At 47.4% G+C, this 20,664-nt stretch overlaps 1 protein-coding gene across 3 annotated transcripts in view; it reads right to left on the reverse strand.

The window, feature by feature from the left end:
- Positions 1-622: 622 nt before the first annotated feature.
- The window catches only part of LOC118375360 (leucine-rich repeat-containing protein 4B), a 36,465-nt gene continuing 16,423 nt past the window's right edge, over positions 623-20,664 (reverse strand). For all 3 annotated transcript variants that reach the window (XM_035761888.2, XM_035761887.2, XM_035761889.2), the window contains exons 3-4: positions 7,503-8,009; positions 623-5,392 (exon numbers count right to left, since the gene is read on the reverse strand). In XM_035761888.2, coding sequence (XP_035617781.2) covers positions 3,437-5,392; positions 7,503-7,748 — 2,202 coding nt within the window. In that variant the 5' untranslated portion in view covers positions 7,749-8,009 and the 3' untranslated portion in view covers positions 623-3,436. The remainder of the gene's footprint in view (positions 5,393-7,502; positions 8,010-20,664) is intronic.

Consider the following 20,664-nt stretch of genomic DNA (forward strand, 5'->3'; position numbering starts at 1 on the left):
CTGTGAAAAAAATATAAATATCTATTGTGAGGACCATGGATATGTTAATAGCCTTCTATACTGTCTGCTCCCTCCTATTTGCATCAGAAACCCAAATCAAGATGCTATGATGAGGACTGTCGCAGCTGCAACAGTTGCCAGGGAAACCTGGTGGCAGGAACCTGTAGGGACATTGTGTTAGGATATGGGCACACTGTGAAAGGTGATGTGCTACTGTTGGAAGAACACTGGCCGGCTTGTAGAGGGATATGTTGTCTTCAAGGAACATGATTAACAGGGGGCATCGGGCACCATATGAGGTGCAAGCTGTGACGCTGTTTGGCGCATTATTCTGAGGGTAGGTAGTCATGGAAACAGGGTGTTGACTTAGCGAAATCACACACGGAGCACTGATAGCTATGACATTCTAAAAATCACAGAGTGAGAGAGAGCGTGAGCAAGCTTGTAAATCAAAGCAGGATCTATCCTGTCCTCCTTGTGCAGGAAAAGACCCCTCGCCGGCCATTTCACATTCTGTGTGTATTTTCTTAAGCACAGCTGTATTAGCCAAAGGGATACACACAAACAGTGATATTTCAATTAAATGGAGAAAAAAAAACACAAAAAAACTAATGCCACCAAGTTTCACAGAGTTCAACCGCCATTTTGTGTGCCAGGTATTTTAATTTTTCAATGTGACTTCTGCTGACAGAACATCTTTCAGAATTATAACCAGTGTAATTAGCGAATTATAACAACAATAACAATATTACAATTGAGATAACACTTGATTTAAAAAAAGATAAAAAGGAAATAATCAAACTAGATAAAAAAACAAAATGAAAAAACACTTATAATAGCATTTTTTAAAGAGATCTATACGTTTCTATATTTTTCATTTATTTGTCCTTTTCCTTAAAAAACAAAATCACCCATCACCATATGATTCATCTAGGCTTTCTGTCTCTTTCATTGAATAGGTTTCTCTTACCTTTCAAACGATTCAAAATGCTGTCCTCCTTTAGTTCCCTGCTGCCATGAATTCCATTCACACAGGAGAACACTGAGTTCTGATATAATCCTCTGCAAACGAGCAGTCTTCGTCAAAGGTTCATGTCCTGTCTTTTACACAACAGAATAAAACGAGGGGTCCTGATCGGCTGAGACTGGTGTTGTTGTACAAAACAGAGGAGTTTCTGAGGAGGCATGGGCTGTGAGGATGCCATGTGGGAGCAGCCATTTTGAGTACCATGTATTTCCTGTTTCTGCAGGTTGGTGTTTGGTGGAACACAGACCATCCCCTGTTGTTGGAGTCAATATGGTGGTTGAAGGGATCATCATCGTTCCATGTGTAATCAAATCATTCCCCACTGAATCAATTATGAACATAACTTTCATAAGGATGTACTAGGCTGCTCTGCCACCTATACACTGACTGTACAAAACATTAGGAACACCTGCTTTTTCCATGACCAGGTATAGACTATGATCCCTTATTGATATCACCTGTTAAATCCACTTCAATCAGTGTAGATGAAGGGGAGGAGTCAGTTTAAAGACAGATTTTTAAGCCTCAAGACAATTGACACATGGATTGTGTATGTGTGCCATTCAGAGGGTGAATTTGAACAGGGTATGGTAGCAGGTGCCAGGCGCACCGGTTTGAGTGTGTCTATAGCTGCAACACTGCCGGGTTTTTCAAGCTCAACAGTTTCCCGTGTGTATCAAGAATAGTCCACCACCCAAAGGACATCCACCCAACCTGACAACTGTGGGATGCAATGTAGTCAACATGGCCCAGCATCCCTTTGGAACGCTTTTAACACCTTGTAGTCCATTCCCCGACCAATTGAGGCTGTTCTGAGGGCAAAATGGGGTTAAACTCAATATTAGGAAGGTGTTCCTAATGTTTTGTACACTCAGTGTATGATAATAACAATAATAATAGTAATAATGATGATAATTTTAATAATCATTTCTCAATATCATGATATATTGCATACAGATATACTGAATGCATGAAGTTGAAACCGATCACATTGCAATTTTAGATATTACCACTTGAATCAGAGCATGCTAAACCTATATCTGCTTTTAAGAGTTATCTATAGTATACGGTTGATAAGCATTTACTGAATTACTTTAATTATCATCATTATCATCATTACAATATCCATATTGTTTGTATCAAAGGGTGAAGTTTTGTAATTATATTTCATATGTTGTCATTAAATGGAGAATAAAGGTCCCCCTTCTCCAACGACCCTGTTTATGTGGCATGAGAGGGAACGCTTGGTGATGCTACAAAAATTGAAGCCAAAATAAATTCAATCACTGTGCCCGTTTCCAATTTTAGCTCTTGCTCATCCACAGCCTCCACTACAATATGCCCCTTTCCAGCACAGAATGTCGGCCATCTTGTTTCTAGCCAAACAAAGTTTTCATAGTGATGACCGCTATGACAGCAGTTCATATATTCTTCAGAAGCTGTGGCTATTTAGTCAGAAACTTGGTAAAGATTCTTCATAATTTATTTATTCGAATGAAAATATATTTATATATAATATGTACTTTCACAGTTTATTTGTATCTTTCGTAGTCCTTTTTGCTATTACATTATTTTTTTACGACGATTCACTCCATATACCTTCCTCTCCTTTAAAGAGAGTAGCCAGTCAGGTGTGAAAGAGGGGAGAAAGTGAGATTGAGCCCACTAAGTAAAACACAACCGTTGTTGATGTTGTTTCCTCTTACTACACATTGCTTGTTGTCCGACACTAAACTGTGTTCTGCTCAATGGTTTACTTTCTGTCCTGTTCCACAGAGTGCGTCTGGGAAGCCCTGTACTGCTCTGACACAGTCCCAAACACTTATCCGCCTACTTCAACATCGTGATGCAGATCTTATCTCTATATATACACATGGTGACTTGGATAGTATCTGATAATATACGAGGTCATCTGTATTTAGTTATAACCGTGGTGATTCTTATTGTGTCTGGGTATTGAACCTGGTCACCTGATTCAGTCTGGGAATGCTGCGGATGGATATATAGATTGCGAGGGCTTTTACTTTGGCACAGACATGCGCAAGTTTGGCACATCAATCTCATAATGCACTGTGTATGTGTTAGCTGATAGAATGTTCCTGTCCTTGTGTCGGGCTGTGTGTGTCTGTGTGTGTCTTGGAGTGTCTCAGAAGATGTTAATGCTTGGACGGGTGTTGAGCAGACACAGTAGAGGTGTGAGAACAATCTCTCCTCTCTCGCGCTCTCTCTCTCTATGCACTAACCATACAAAGCAGTGTCTATGTAATATTTCATATTCTGCCTGCCTACACTTTCTATCGAAATATGGCCATGGGGATAGTACAATCAGACTCCTCTCTCTCCCTCCATCTCCCTGTTTTCTGTCTCTTCATCTCTCTCTCTTTTTCCATCTCTCTCTCTCTCTTTCTCTCAGATCTGAGTCTCTTGCACATTCTCCTTGGAGCCACTCTTGAAGAGCAGAGGCTCGATCTGAGGGTTCTGGCCTTTCCCCATGAGCCCCTTCAGAGAGCTGTGGATGCCCAGCTGGGGCAGGGGCACAGGGGAGGGCAGCGAGCCACCCATGGGGGTGCTACCACTGGTGGAGGTGGGCCCCTGTGCGCAGGAGTTGGGGGTGCTCTGGTTCTGGGAACAGGGGGAGAGGGAGGGGTTGTTGTTGTTGTTGAGGCCCATGCCCAGGCCCATCATGTTGTTGTTGAAGTGATGGGCCTTGTAGTAGTGGTTGAGGTGCTCCTGTCTGGCCAGGTTGGGTAGGTTGACCATCTCCGGGTGATGCATCCTCAGGCTCTGCCCTCCTCCTACTCCTCCCCCTCCGCCTCCATCCCGAGAGACGGTGCCGCCCCCTGAGATGCCGCTCCCGCGTCCACCAGCACCTGCGCCAATCTCGTCCTCTACGTTGATGATCTCGATGGCGCGGGCAGGGCCGTGGTGCTTGTGCAGCTGGTGCTGCTTCCTCAGCTTGTAGAAGACCACCAGCATCACGGCTGCCATGAAGGTAATGGCCACGAAGCAGCCAATGATGATCTTGGTGGTCTTCATCACGTCATCAAGGCCAGAATAGCCCGTCTCGGCAGTGATGGGCACAGTAAAGGTGGGCCGGGTTGCCCGGGACGAGGACAAGGACCAGGCTGACAGGGAGGAGGCGGTAGTAGGGATCCCCCCCCTCCACTGGTGGCCAGACGGGGTAATGACGTATGACTCGTTGTGGCTGTTCATGACGCCCGCGTACACTGTCGGGCCCTCGTTGGGCTCCACCGTCTCCACGGTGACAGTAGTGAAGTAGCTGACGCCAACGTCGGCGGCAGTGACATTAAGCACGGCGGTTGCCGTGGTGTTGCCAGCCGAGTTGGTCACCATGCAGGTGTACTGACCCGTGTCCCTCAGTGTGACATTGGTAAAGTTGAGCGTACCGTCATGCAGCACGGAGATCCGGACCCGGTAGGAGCCGTGGGTCATCAGGGTGCCGTTGGGCGTGAGCCAGTTGACCGAGGTCATGGTGGTGCCCGTGCGACACTTCAGCTCTGCAGCCATGCCCTCGGTAACGTTGAGGTCGGTAGGCGGCTCCACGATGACGGGAGCGTAGCAGGTGAAGTGGCTCTGGTCCAGCTCCCCGATGTACCTGCCCTTCAGGCCAGGGGGAGCGTGGCAGCGGGCGCAGCACGTAGTGTTACTGGGCACCGTCTCCTTCAGCCACCAGCTGAGCCACAGCACGTCACAGTTGCACACCCAGGGGTTGTGGTTGAGGTGCACCCGCTCCAGCTGGTGCAGTGGGGTGAAGAGGTCATGGGGCAGCGAGTGCAGGGAGTTGTGTGAAAGGTTGAGCTCCTCCAGGTTCTTCAGGTCGTCGAAGGCATTGCGCTCAATGACCTTCACTTGCGAGTGCATGAGCCACAGCTTACGGAGCGACACCAGGCCCTGGAAGGAGCCAGGCCGGATGATCTCCAGACGGTTCCCAGACAGCTCCAGCTCCTCCAGACGCACCAGGGCCGTCAGGTTGGGGATGTCCTTCAGACCACACATGCCCAGGTTCAGGTAGCGCAGGTTGACCAGGCCCACGAAGGCGGCGTCTGAGATGTAGTCCAGCTTCTTGAGCTCTCCCAGGTCCAGCCGGCGCAGCGAGGGCACGCGGTGGAAGGCGTAGCCCGGAAGCGTCTCGATGGGGTTGTTCCGTAACCACAGCTCCCGCAGCTTGCTGAGGTACTCGAAGGCCTGTGAGGGGACCAGGGTGAGGCGGTTGTCGAACAGCTCCAGCGTATTGAGGTTGGGCAGGCCATTGAATGCTCCCACCTCAATCTGACTGATTTTGTTCTTAGACAGCTGCAGGATCTCAAGGTGCCTCAAGTGCTTGAAGGTGTCTGACTTGATAACCTGGTGGGGAGAGAGGGAGAGGGAGAATGTTAATATCTCACAACATGAAGAGTGACTAGACTGTGTAAACAGGGTGCAGCTCCAGTGGCTGTGACAGCTGGGTAGAGTGTGAAAGCAATAGCACAGGTGTGAATGCAGGGACATTACCCTAATGTTTTACAAACATGAACATCAACTCAAATCTTACAGTGAGAGAAAACAAAAACAAAAATCACTGATATGAGCCAAATTAAAATTTACAACACTACAAAAAAAAATGAACACAGAAGCTGAAATGATTAATTATGGTGTATCCGTTTTGGTAAATGAACAGACAACAGACGTGGTTGTGTTTCTCAAGGTGCACTTGGACTGGGTGGGCCCCTGGACACCCCACACCCCTGGACACCCCACACCAAACCGAGCTCATTTGGCCAGGCATCAGACACACAGCTAGTGAGCAGGACTAAAATCCCTTTAAATCTATTTTAATCGTTTTATTATTTTATTTAACCTTTATTTAAGTCATCTATGGCTGTGTGAGATATGTGTGGGCAATGCTCTCAGTGAGGGAGGCAGTGAGAAGCTCCTGGAGCCAGGCCACTGCATCCTCCTTATGTGGAGCAGGAGGGGGAGGGTGATAGGGAGGGTGGGGGTGTTTAAGAGGGGAGTGGGAGCTGTCAAAGCTTTACTCTCAGGGTACTTGGGGGAGAGAAGAGAAAAAATATACCAGAGAATCTAGGATGCCTCCAGGTGTTACAATATTTTTAGATTTTTAATCATTTCAAGTGGGGCTTCGGGATACAACAAATCCAATAAGAATCCGTTGGCTAAGAGGGAAGTGGAATGAATAGTGTTATTATTTCTTTATTTCATATTTTAACAAGCTGCATCTCTGTAACTCGTAAGACCAAACCATGAGAGTTGATGTTCCCTTTTCCTTCTGTAGCCATCATGTACAGTTCAATCATATGTCTTTCTGAGTGGGGTAGAATGGCTGTCCACTTCCTCTCTCTGCAGTCACTTTACTGATTTGCCACAAACTTTGCCAAAACTAGTGAGCATTAGCCTAAAACACTCTGTATTCAAATTCACAAATGGACTTAGCGTATTCATCAACCTCGTGTCTGTGAAGTTGTCTAGACATTTCTAGAGTGCAGCACATTAGAGTATTCAGCAACCTCGTGTCTGTGAAGTTGTCTAGACATTTCTAGAGTGCAGCACATTAGCGTATTCAGCAACCTGTGTCTGTGAAGTTGTCTAGACATTTCTAGAGTGCAGCACATTAGCGTATTCAGCAACCTCGTGTCTGTGAAGTTGTCTAGACATTTCTAGAGTGCAGCACATTAGAGTATTCAGCAACCTCGTGTCTGTGAAGTTGTCTAGACATTTCTAGAGTGCAGCACATTAGCGTATTCAGCAACCTGTGTCTGTGAAGTTGTCTAGACATTTCTAGAGTGCAGCACATTAGCGTATTCAGCAACCTCGTGTCTGTGAAGTTGTCTAGACATTTCTAGAGTGCAGCACATTAGAGTATTCAGCAACCTCGTGTCTGTGAAGTTGTCTAGACATTTCTAGAGTGCAGCACATTAGAGTATTCAGCAACCTGTGTCTGTGAAGTTGTCTAGACATTTCTAGTTCCTAAAGTTCCTAAATACATAAACTGAAAACAGCGGGAATATGTATTCTATTACACGGCTGACATGCTGAGGACGTTCACATTGGGAAGCTGGGGTTAAATGGAGTGTCCCAGTGCAGCTGTAAAACCACAACAACGACCTTGGGGTTCTGACATACAATCTGCTAACACATGTGTTCCTGTTTCTTTGCTGTTTGCTGTGTTAATGTTTGATTTCCATATTAACATGACCTCCATTTGAATTGCAAAATGGTTGGGGAACACTTGTAGAACATAGGCATTATTCCATGGTAATTATGAGTGAATGACAGGTAATTACATTGAAACAAGTAAATAAAAACAGGCATTTACATAATGCTTACCAACATACAGTACACGCACACGCACACACTCATGCATGGGCATGCACGCACACAAACACACAGACACACACACACAGTCAAACAAAAGAAATTAACATAGTGGATAATGCTCAGTACAGTCCATATTTACCTCTATTGAATTCTCCTGCAGGTTGAGGTATCGTGTGTTGACTGATATGCTCTCAGGCACCCCATCCAGACTCTGTCTTGTACAGATGACTCGACTGGCCTGATTGGAGCAGCTGCAGTGTGTGGGGCAGGGGGAGGCGGCCTCTACAAATTCTGGCCCATAGAGGAGGAGCCGCAGTAGCAGCTGGACCAATAGGAGGAGGAGGGGAGAGGGGCAGGGAAGGCAGGTCACCGTGGTGATGCGCATGGCAACTGGGACATGACCCTGCCCTTTCTCCGAAGATGTTGATCCCAAGATGATGGATTCCTCAACCAGGTTGACTTTGCTTAGTTTCTCCAGTGGCAATTTGTTCCTTTTAATGTTTCATTTTTAAAGGTGTTTTATCTTCCGTCTATCTCTGTTTTTTCCAGGGGGGTTTAACAGAAATATGTGCATAAACAGATGTTACTCCTTTTTTTCTGTCGTCTAGGGATTTGAGTGGGGCCTTTGAGAAGAATCCACGAGTTACTGTGAGAGAGAGAGAGAGAGAGAGAGAGAGAGAGAGAGAGAGAGAGAGAGAGAGAGAACACAGACATTAGAAATAGTACAGTATACTATGCTCCTCCAATTGTTTAGAAACATTTACACTGAGCAGAACTGATGGAAAAGTCAATATTCTTCCAGGTATAAGTTATTCTGAAAGGACTGTGGATCCTGTGCATAACTTGAGAAGCCTTAAAAGGTGCGTGTCATTGCTCATTAGTGAAGGTCAAGTTTTACAGCAAATCACTATTGTGAACAGCAGTGTCATCATACAATAGACATCTTTACAATATTGCAACTCTGGATCATGCATTTCAGGTTACTGTCCACCCTTGGAATGAAAAGTAATATTGTAATCCTAACACTCATGACTATGTTATTCATGAATTGGTTCTACAGTATATGCACTCACGCGTTCAAGAAAAGAGTTCTCAGGACGACAGTACAATACCAATAATATTGTTTAAAGAGATTCTCTGATACTTTTGAATACTTTTTAGCCAGTAGTTCTGAAAGTAAAGCTCACGATCTAAACGAGGTCCCTGAAAATTGTGTACTACGTCACGTACTGTTTGAGCAGATATGTGCACCATGTCACTCTCTTTCTCTCTCTCTCTCTCTCTCTCTGCCTCTCTCTGCCTCTTGCTAGCTGTCACTCAAATGGCGAGGGGCTGAAGCTCATTGGCTAGAACTGAAATTGCTAGGGGGCTGGCCCACAAGGGGGAAATGTAGGAAATGGCGCAGCACAGCTTTCAAACTAGGGATTTCGTAGCTAATTGAGGTAAGAAAAAAAAAAAAAAGTATTCGCCAAAGTTCCGGAGCATGTCTTTAAATCCCAGTGTCCAAACACTGATTTGTGACTTCAATCCAAATCCTCTCTCTATTAGCATTGCACGGGTATTGGGTTGACAGTACTAATTCTTTTTCCATACTGGCTCTGCATTACATGCTCTAGGGGCCACAGAATGGTGTTGAAGGGTGCAGTCTTCCTTAACACTGATAGATGGTTAACTCTACCCAGGCTCCTGGAGCCAGCGAAGGAGAATTGCTCTCCCTCTGCAGGTCATTTAGACCTGAATAACCTTAAATAAGGGCATACAGTCCACTATTATTAATGATGATGGCTGTAATGATGGGACTCTGACACGCAAATACATTTCACACACTTGGCATTCACACTTGAGGAGAGATTGAGAGAGCGAAAGGGAGAGAGGGATTATTAATCTGATAGATGACTGTACAGTTGAAGAGAGAGAGAGGGATTATTAATCTGATAGATGACTGTACAGTTGAAGGGAGAGAGAGGGATTATTAATCTGATAGAGGACTGTACATCTGAAGGAAGAGAAGGGAATTATCAACACTACAGTAATAGATGAAAACTGAACAGTTGCAGAGAGGCAATGGGAGAGCGAAGGGGGGGGAAGTGAAAGAGCGAAAGAGAGAGAAGAGAGAGAGAGAGAAAGAAAGAACAAGAGGTTGGGCAAAGTGGGAGAGAGAGATAGTGAAACAGAGAGAGAGGAGAGAGAGGGGTAGAGAAAGAACAAGATATTGGGGAAAGAAGTTAAGAGAGCGAGAAAGAAAGAGAGAGAGAGCAAGAAATTGGGGATAGAGGGAGAAAGAGAGGGAGATAAAGATAGATGGATGGAGTAGAGGGAGTGAGAGGGATGCTAGAGGAACAGAAGCAGAGGAGAGAGAGGGGGGCGGGGGTAGAGAAAGAACAAGATATTGGGGATAGAGCGAGATAAAGATAGATGGATGGAGTAGAGGGAGTGAGAGGGATGCTATAGAGGGACAGAAGCAGAGGAGAGAGAGGGGGGCGGGGGTAGAGAAAGAACAAGATATTGGAGATAGAGCGAGATAAAGATAGATGGATGGAGTAGAGGGAGTGAGAGGGATGCTATAGAGGGACAGAAGCAGAGGAGAGAGAGAAATAGTTGGGGGAATGAAAAAGAGAATGGTCGTAGAGAGAGAAAAAGATGGAGTAATAAAGATTAGATAGGAGAGAGGTAGGGGAAAGACTCAATAGAGAGATGAATATAAAGTTGACAGAGATGGAGGGAGGGGAATGACACAGAGATGCATATACAACAGGGAGAGCAATGGAGAGATGGAGGGGAAAGACAATACAGAAGGATGAATTTTAAAAAGATGGAGATAGGTGCTCAGAAGAGATTTCTCTGACTGAAAGGTAGATGAGTAGGGAAAGAGAGAGGGAGAAAGAGAGAGGGAGCAAAAGAGGGGTGAGATTGATCAATAATTTGTACGCAGAGTGGAATGACATTAAAACACAAACAAGGACACCGTGATAAATCTTATCTTCAGCACCATCTCTGTGTAATAGAAGTGAACAGGACACATGTCCGGTCCTGCCCTGCTGCTGCTGGGACCATCACAGCTCTAGAACCAGATACTGTGTACGGGAACCGTCAGTCACAGCTCTAGACCAGAACCAGTAGGATACTGGGACAGTCACAGCTCTAGACCAGAACCAGTAGGATACTGGGACAGTCACAGCTCTAGAACCAGATACTGTGTACTGGAACCGTCAGTCACAGCTCAAGACCAGAACCAGTAGGATACTGGGACAGTCACAGCTCTAGACCAGAACCAGTAGGATACTGGGACAGTCACAGCTCTAGACCAGAACCAATAGGATACTGGGACCGTTACAGCTCAAGAACCAGATACTGTGGACTGGAACCGTCAGTCACAGCTCTAGACCAGAACCAGTAGGATACTGGGTCAGTCACAGCTCTAGACCAGAACCAGTAGGATGCTGGGACAGTCACAGCTCTAGACCAGAACCAGTAGGGTACTGGGGCAGTCACAGTTCTAGACCAGAACCAATAGGATACTGGGACAGTCACAGCTCTAGACCAGAACCAGTAGAATACTGGGACAGTCACAGCTCTAGACCAGAACCAGTAGAATACTGGGACAGTCACAGCTCTAGACCAGAACCAGTAGGATACTGGGACAGTCACAGCTCTAGAACCAGATACTGTGTACTGGAACCGTCAGTCACTGCTCTAGACCAGAACCAGTAGGATACTGGGACAGTCACAGCTCTAGACCAGAACCAGTAGGATACTGGGACAGTCACAGCTCTAGACCAGAACCAATAGGATACTGGGACCGTCACAGCTCAAGAACCAGATACTGTGTACTGGAACCGTCAGTCACGGCTCTAGACCAGAACCAGTAGGATACTGGGACAGTCACAGCTCTAGACCAGAACCAGTAGGGTACTGACTGGGACAGTCACAGCTCTAGACCAGAACCAGTAGGATACTGGGACAGTCACAGCTCTAGACCAGAACCAGTAGGGTACTGACTGGGACAGTCACAGCTCTAGACCAGAACCAGTAGGATACTGGGACAGTCACAGCTCTAGACCAGAACCAGTAGGGTACTGACTGGGACAGTCACAGCTCTAGACCAGAACCAGTAGGATACTGGGACAGTCACAGCTCTAGACCAGAACCAGTAGGATACTGGGACAGTCACAGCTCTAGACCAGAACCAGTAGGATACTGGGACAGTCACAGCTCTAGACCAGAACCAGTAGTCACTATGGACATAACACTGGACCCTTATACGGCAAGCTTCTCACAATGTTAAATACAGATAAAACGACACTCCTTGTCATGACAAAAACATTTTTGGAGTGGAATGGCAAGGAGTGTGATGTTAGCGCAAACAGACTGATATACCCAGGCTACCTCAGATTTCTTACCTCCCTGCGCTTGCGTGAAACTTTGAGGCAAATCTCTTAGAAGCATACCTCCACATTATATGCTGTGACATCATCATCTACATCATCCCCATGACAGTTTCATTTAAATATTGTCTTTCAGTGCCAATCTCACAGGGGGAAAGAATCATTTAAATCTGCATTTAATGTTCTGAAAAACGAATCCCCGGTATTTCTCTTCTCTATAGTGGCTATTATGTGCATCCCAGCATATGTAACACAACATAACAGACTGCAGGCATTACCCTTGAAATGACAGCCACCTCTATGTTTAATTTTAGCCACCATTAGGACTGATGTGTAAGTACGGCAGTTATTTTGGGGAGACGACAGCTGATCCAAATCAAAGGGAGCCAAGGGAGATGGGATGAGATGTGAGGCTGAGAGAGAGATGCAGGCTGAGATAGTTTGGTTGGTTAGTGGGGAGTGAAGTGGAGTCCATCGAGGAACTGGAAGTAGTTAGAGTCTGCTTCACTGTTGTCGAATCGCTGTCACCATCAACATTTTAGTGGCCTCTGCCTGTCTCCATCTCTCTCTAGGTCACTCTCTTTCTGCTCTCTCTCTCTCCTCCCCTCCTATTTTTCTCTCCTCTCTCCCCATGTGTTGCTGCTGTGTCCAGTGGCTGTGGAAATACTGCATTGACCTCTCAGTTTGATGAACGATTAACCTGCTACACTGACACATATTAACCCCTTGATCTCGGTTCTCAGTCTGCCTCGCAGGAGATCAATCCCCCCCCCCCGTTTTCTCACTCTCTCTCAATTCAAATCTTAGCCAAGAGAGTAACCATGGTTACCTATTCACCACACTCTGCCCCTTTCTCCCTCTTCAGCTGTATCCCACCCTTTCCACATGCCCCTCCTTTCTGCCACTCATTAAAAAGCAGCATTTTTTTAAGGTATACACAGGCACACCCATAATCACATATTCAGAAAGAAAGATACTAACACCCAGCCAGCCAGACAGACAGACAGACAGACAGACAGACATCTCCAGTGGTGCTCTGCCATCCTAACAGTTTGGAACTGGGAGCCAGCCATCAATAATGAGTGTGCAGACACCACGATGTCAGCTCAGTAGACAGAGCCCAGGCACCCAGTAGACAGACAGAGCTCCTATCTATTCTACTATCTGTATGTAGTGAGGAGACCCCTGACCTATCTGATCAGACTGACACCTAGGGCTCCGTTCAGTCCCGATCACTGAAGCGTTACAGATTGCGCCATAGGAATGTTAAGGCCATTTTGATTGAGCCGACACATGCAGCGTTTACCATGAATGCAGTCTCCGTTAACGCGGGAACATTGCCTTTACATTTCAATCACGCTGTAACGCTGTCCGCGATATAGATTGAATAGAGTCCCTGGCCAGGGTTAGAACATAACACCCAAGATGGTGACAGATCACAGGCCTTCTTCGTCTTGACCTCTCCTGTTACCAACAATAAGTTCATTGCTAATGTTTACAAACTCATTTTTCAAGAGCTCGAGTGTCATGAAACTGTTGAAAGTTACTGCAGTGAGGACTATCATTTCCCCGCCCTCCCGCCTAACTTCCACAGTGAGCCCGCTCTCTGTTATCATGTGATCTACACTGAACATCTCACAGCGGAGAAGTGTAAGATATGATAAATCAGCACTAATATGATTACCTCGTGTGTCTGCTGGTTAACATTGGCTGTTTTTTACTCTCCCCAGCCCACAATCTCTCTCTGTTTATCCCTTCTAGTGGAAAAGCAGCTCATGCAGGATAATACTCAGAAGCCAAACCCAAAATAAAACCATGCCACCGAAGAAAAACTAAATCCCTTGATACAGTATTTATTTGAAACAACTATGTAGAGAACATTTCAAATGTGGTAACTTTAAGCTACTGGTTTGTTGGCAGATATTAGCAGCAGTCTTCTTGTTTTGTCTCTACAGTAGTTCTCAGCCATAGAGGTGCTTGGTTCACGTTATTCTACATATTAAACTTCTGTGTAATCCAATAGTCTACACACAATCTAGCCTAAAATGTTGGGCTGATGTACTCATCCTACTTCATTTTACTCTCACATTCAGAGCCACTTGTAAATGTTTAAAGCATTTGAATAACAGCCATGTGAAATTTACTCTGGGACCAAAGACCAGGAGCTTTTACATAAATGAAAAGGAGAATACTGCATCATGACACAGTCCCCGATTTAATGGAAAACAAAAACATGGTTTTATTCTGCAGGAGGAACACAGTCAAGTACAGACTAGTGGAGGGAAACCAACGGAAAATACACACACACACACACCTATTATTTTCTACTGAGCCAGTTACTCTATGATCACATTCCTATCTATTATTATTTCATATTGTTGTTGCATTGTCCAGAAGGAACCTGCAAGTCAGCATTTTGTTAGACGGTGTACATGTGTGTCCTGTACATACTGCCTGACTAATACAACTTCAAACTTGAAAAAACACACACACACACACACACACACACACACACACACACACACACACACACACACACACACACACACACACACACACACACACAGTCTGTGTGACTGAACACCTTTTCAATAGGCAAAACAAAGCTACACCTGTATGCCACTGCCTTGCTGACCGAGGTACACTGAGAGGAAACCTATAGGAAGCCTCCTCCACCTACCGTGACACGCCTCCACCTGCATCCCAACCCTACCACTCCTCCACCCCTCCTTCACCCCTAACCTAATACACCTCCACCTGCATCCCAACCACTCCTCCACTGCTCCTTCACCCCTAACCTAATACACCTCCACCTGCATCCCAACCCTACCACTCCTCCACCCCTCCTTCACCCCTACCCTGATACGCCTCCACCTGCATCCCAACCACTCCTCCACTGCTCCTTCACCCCTACCCTGATACGCCTCCACCTGCATCCCAACCCTACCACTCCTCCACCCCTCCTTCACCCCTACCCTGATACGCCTCCACCTGCATCCCAACCCTACCACTCCTCCACCCCTCCTTCACCCCTACCCTGATACGCCTCCACCTGCATCCCAACCCTACCACTCCTCCACCCCTCCTTCACCCCTACCCTGATACGCCTCCACCTGCATCCCAACCCTACCACTCCTCCACCCCTCCTTCACCCCTACCCTGATACGCCTCCACCTGCATCCCAACCACTCCTCCACTGCTCCTTCACCCCTACCCTGATACGCCTCCACCTGCATCCCAACCCTACCACTCCTCCACCCCTCCTTCACCCCTACCCTGATACGCCTCCACCTGCATCCCAACCCTACCACTCCTCCACCCTCCTTCACCCCTACCCTGATACGCCTCCACCTGCATCCCAACCCTACCACTCCTCCACCCCTCCTTCACCCCTACCCTGATACGCCTCCACCTGCATCCCAACCCTACCACTCCTCCACCCCTCCTTCACCCCTACCCTGATACGCCTCCACCTGCATCCCAACCCTACCACTCCTCCACCCCTCCTTCACCCCTACCCTGATACGCCTCCACCTGCATCCCAACCCTACCACTCCTCCACCCCTCCTTCACCCCTACCCTGATACGCCTCCACCTGCATCCCAACCACTCCTCCACCCCTCCTCCACCCCTACCCTGACACGCCTCCACCTGCATCCCAACCACTCCTCCACCCCTCCTTCACCCCTACCCTGATACGCCTCCACCTGCATCCCAACGATACAACACCAGGCTGCTTGTTAGGGCGCACACCTGTCACCAGCGTTACACGCATAATGACAGTCACCCGGACTCCATCACTTCCTTGATTACCTGCCCTTTATATGTCCCTCCCTTTGGTTTCTTCCCCAGTCGTCATTGTTTCTGTTTCATGTTGGTACGCTGTTTGCGTTTCTTGTTTTGTTCATTTATTAATTAAATGTATTCACTCCCTGAATTTGCTTCCCGACTCTCAGTGTACATCATTACTCTCCACCCCAACTCTCCTCCATCTCTACCCTGATACACCTCCACTTCAACTCTCCTCCACCCCTACCCTGATACACCTCCACCTCAACTTTCCTCCATCCCTACCCTGATACACCTCCACCAACCCTACCCTGATACGCCTCCACCCCTACCCCAACTCTCCTCCACCCCTACCCCAACTCTTCTCCACCCCTACCCTGATACACCTCCACCCTGATACGCCTCCACCTCTACCCCAACTCTCCTCCACCCTACCCTGATACACCTCCACCAACCCTACCCTGATACACCTCCACCAACCCTACCCTGATACGCCTCCACCCCTACTCCAACTCTCCTCCACCCCTACACCAACTCTTCTCCACCCCTACCCTGATTCTCCTCCACCTCAACTCTGCTCTAGCCCTACCCTGATACCCATCTTCCAGTGTAATCCGCAGGAGGAGCACTGGCCTTGTTGTTGAATGACAGCTGACATCACATGCCCACACACACACACACACACACACACACACACACACACACACACACACACACACACACACACACACACACACACACACACACACACACACACACACACACACACACACACACACACACACACACACACACACACAAAGCTAACTTCCTGCTTTGTGTTGGCTCCGTAATACCTGATTTATGTGGATCTCAGGGGAGGAAGCCCCCAGGTTATTGAAATATTGTGCACAGGGTTTGAGTGGGGATGTTAGTACAGGTAAATCAATGGTGGCAGTCAATACCCTACCTGGTCTAAAGGCACAGGAGGTCAGGGGAGGATTGTGCCAGTCAGCTACCAGATTCAGCTGAAAACACTACTATTGTGCTGCATATTGATTTCAACCATCATCCCACATGTTTTACACACACAGGTTTCTATAAAGCACATTTTTGTATGTCAGAGGCAACATCCGTTTTTGACGGTTGGTAATCCATATTTATGCAAATTACGATACAACATAATGTATCATGTCATAAGTCAAGACTTTATTTGTTGAGACACATTCACTGGACACACACACACACACACACATTCACTCTATACGTAGACACATCAAGCAGTCTCTCTCAACGCACACACAGTCTGTAAGCTTCATTAGAATTCAGGATGCAAAGTGAAGGCCTGATCTATTCAGAATTGCTCATACAGGACAAAGACAGAGAGAGCGAGAGAGAGCGAGAAAGAGAGAGAGCGAGAGAGAGAGAGAGAGAGAGAGAGAGACAGCCCTCCTCTCCTTCAGAGAGAGGGCTATGAGCAGCAGATTAAAAGTCAGTGTGTTCATCACCCTTCTAAAGCACTCCCATTAGCACACATTACATTACCTTCCCCACATGTTCAAATCCCTCACTGCAAGCTTCATACGACTCATCATTGCATGCCGGAATGAAAGACCTTTCAATGTTAACATCTTAACTCTAACATTCACTAGATGCCTTCAAAAAGTATGCATACCCCTTAGTTTATTCCACATTCTGTTGTGTTGCTGCCGGAATTCAAAAATAAAAAAATCTCACCCACCTACACACACTAATCCATAATGACTAGTGTGAAAACATGTTTTAGAAATGTTTGCAAATGTATTGAAAATGAATACAGACATATCTAATTTACAAAAGTGTTCATACACCTGAGTCAATGAAGAACCACCAAATAAAGCTTAGAGTCATCTTGGGTATGTCTGTATGAGCTTCGAGTCATCTTGGGTATGTCTGTATCAGCTTCGAGTCATCTTGGGTATGTCTGTATCAGCTTCGAGTCATCTTGGGTATGTCTGTATCAGCTTCGAGTCATCTTGGGTATGTCTGTATCAGCTTCGAGTCATCTTGGGTATGTCTGTATCAGCTTCGAGTCATCTTGGGTATGTCTGTATCAGCTTCGAGTCATCTTGGGTATGTCTGTATCAGCTTCGAGTCATCTTGGGTATGTCTGTATCAGCTTCGAGTCATCTTGGGTATGTCTGTATCAGCTTCGAGTCATCTTGGGTATGTCTGTATCAACTTTGCACATCTGGATTTGGGGATTTTCACCCATTCTTCCTTGCAGATGTCTTTCCACAGATTTTCAATCGGATTCAAGTCTGGGCTTTGGCTGGGCCACTCAAGGACTTTCAGATTCCTTTTCTGAAGCCATTCCAGCGTTGCTTTGGTTGTATGCTTGGGGTCCTTCTCCTGTTGGAACATAAATCTTCGCCCCAGTCTATGGTTGTTTGCACTCTGACGCATGCTAGAAATTGTTTTATACCCTTCCCCAGATATATACCTCATCACAATTCTATTTTGGAGAAGTACGGACAGTTCCTTGGACTTCATAGTGTTAAGGATTTGCCTGTATTTGGCTCCATTCATTGTTCCCTCTATCCTTACCAGTCTCCCTGGCGATGAAAAGCATCCCCATAGCATGATGCTGCCACCACCATGCTTCAAGGTAGGAATGGTGTTATATGAGCAGTGTGGCTGGCTTTCTCCAGACATAGCGCTTTGCATTCAGGCTAAAGAGTTAGTCACGCCCTGACCATAGAGAGCTGTTTATTCTCTGTTGGTTGGGGCGTGATATTGACGAGGGTGGGTCATCTAGGTGATTAATGGTTTATGTTGGCCTGGTATGGTTCGCAATCAGAGACAGCTGTTTATCGTTGTCTCTGATTGGGGATCATATTTAGTCAGCCATTTCCTCATTGTGCTTTGTGGGATCTTGTCTACAGTAAGTTTCCTGTGTGCACACCAGTAGCTTCACGTTTCGTTTGGTAGTTTGTTGTTTTTGTTCGGTGTTAATTTATTAAAGGATAATGTACGCCTACCACGCTGCACCTTGGTCCATTCCTAATAACGATCGTGACAGAAGATCCCACCACCAAAGGACCAAGCAGCGTGGCTAGGAGGAGCAGGGATCCTGGGCCCGGGAGAAAGGGGAGTGGAGGACATCATGGACATGGGAGGAGGTTATGGCAGGGGACAAGACCCTGCCATGGAAGCAGGCAGAGGCAGCGGAGGAGGATCAACGGCGACTCCAAAGTTCACGACCACGACGGAAGCCCGAGAGGCAGTCCCCCAGAAAATGTGTGGATGTTTTGGTGTCTGGAGCAAGACAGTCGCCGTGAGGAGCGTGGGACTAGTCTGGCACCATGTTTTGCGGAGATACGCAATGTGTCTCCAGTGCGCATCCACAGCCCAGTGCGTTCTGTGCCAGCTCCTAACACTTGCTGTGCGAAAGGGAGCATCCAGCCAGGATGAGTTGTGACGGTTCAGAGCTCCTGGTCTCCAATGCGTCTCCTCGGTCCAGGATATCCTGCGCCGGCTCTACGCACTGTATCGCCAGTGTGCCTTCACAACCCAGTGCGTCCTGTGCCAGCGCCCCGCACTTGCCGGGCTAAAGTGAGCATCCAGCCAGGACGTGTTGTGCCAGCTCTACGCTCCAGACCTCCAGTATATCCTGCGCCGGCCATATATACTGTGTTTCCAGTGCGCCTTCACAGTCCAGTACATCCTGTGCCTCTTCCCCTCACTTGCCCTAATGTGTGTGTTATCAGCCCGGTGCCACCTGTACCGGTCCCACGCATCAGGCCTCCAGTATGCCTCCACAGTCGAGTACGTCCTGTGCCTCTTCCCCGCACTCGCCCTGAGATGCGTGTCATCAGCCCAGTGCCACCTGTACCGGTCCCACGCATCAGGCCTCCAGTATGCCTCCACAGTCGAGTACGTCCTGTGCCTCTTCCCCGCACTCGCCCTGAGATGCGTGTCATCAGCCCAGTGCCACCTGTACCGGTCCCACGCATCAGGCCTCCAGTGCGCCTCCACAGTCCAGAGCTTCCGGCGACAGTTCCCAGTCCGGAGCTTCCGGCGACGTTTCCCAGTCCGGAGCTTCCGGCGACGTTTCCCAGTCCGGAGCTTCCGGTGACGTTTCCCAGTCCGGAGCTTCCGGCGACGTTTCGCAGCCTCCTGAGACGGTCTGTGGTCCAGAGCTTCCTGAGACGGTCGGCGGTCCGGAAACTCCTGAGACGCTCCGCGGTCCGGAGCCTCCTGAGACGGTCGGCAGTCCGGAACCTCCTGAGACGGTCTGCAGTCCGGAACCTCCTGAGACGGTCTGCAGTCCGGAACCTCCTGAGACGGTCTGCAGTCCGGAACCTCCTGAGACGGTCTGCAGTCCGGAACCTCCTGAGACGGTCCGCGGTCCAGAGCGGACCGTCTCAGGAGATTGGTTCCCAATCAGAGACAGCTGTTTATCGTTGTCTCTGATTGGGGATCATATTTAGGCAGCCATTTCCTCATTGTGCTTTGTGGGATCTTGTCTACAGTTAGTTTCCTGTGTGCACACCAGTAGCTTCACATTTCATTTGGTAGTTTGTTGTTTTTGTTCGGTGTTCATTTATTAAAGGATAATGTACGCCTACCACGCTGCTGTCCATTCCTTATAACGATTGTGACAGTTACATTTTTCTCTTATTAGACCACACAATCTTTTGCCTTATGTTATCAGTGTTTCACATGCCTTTTTGCAAATCCAGGCATGCTGTCATGTGCCTTTCTCTCCGAAGTGGCTTCCGTCTGGCCACTCTCCCATAAAGCCCAGATTGGTGAAGTGCTGTAAAGACAGTTGTCCTTCTGGCAGGTTCTCAGCCAAGAAACTATGTAGTTCTGTCAGAGAGGTCCTTCTGGTCCGGTTGCTCAGTTTGGTCAGACGGCCAGCTATAAGAAGCCCCCCCGCACCCAATGATGGAGACCACTGTGCTCTTGGAAACGTTCAACACTCTACAAATTATGGCATACTCTTCCCCAGATATGTGCCTCATCACAATCTTGGAGATGTACAGACAGTTCCTTGGACTTTATGGTATATATTCTGCTCTGACATGCACTGTCAACTGTGGGACCTTAGAGAGGTGTGTTTCTTTATCAATCATGTCCAAACAATTGAATTGACCACAGGTG

This window comes from Oncorhynchus keta, chromosome 32 (assembly GCF_023373465.1).
Source record: "Oncorhynchus keta strain PuntledgeMale-10-30-2019 chromosome 32, Oket_V2, whole genome shotgun sequence".
NCBI lineage: Eukaryota > Metazoa > Chordata > Actinopteri > Salmoniformes > Salmonidae > Oncorhynchus > Oncorhynchus keta.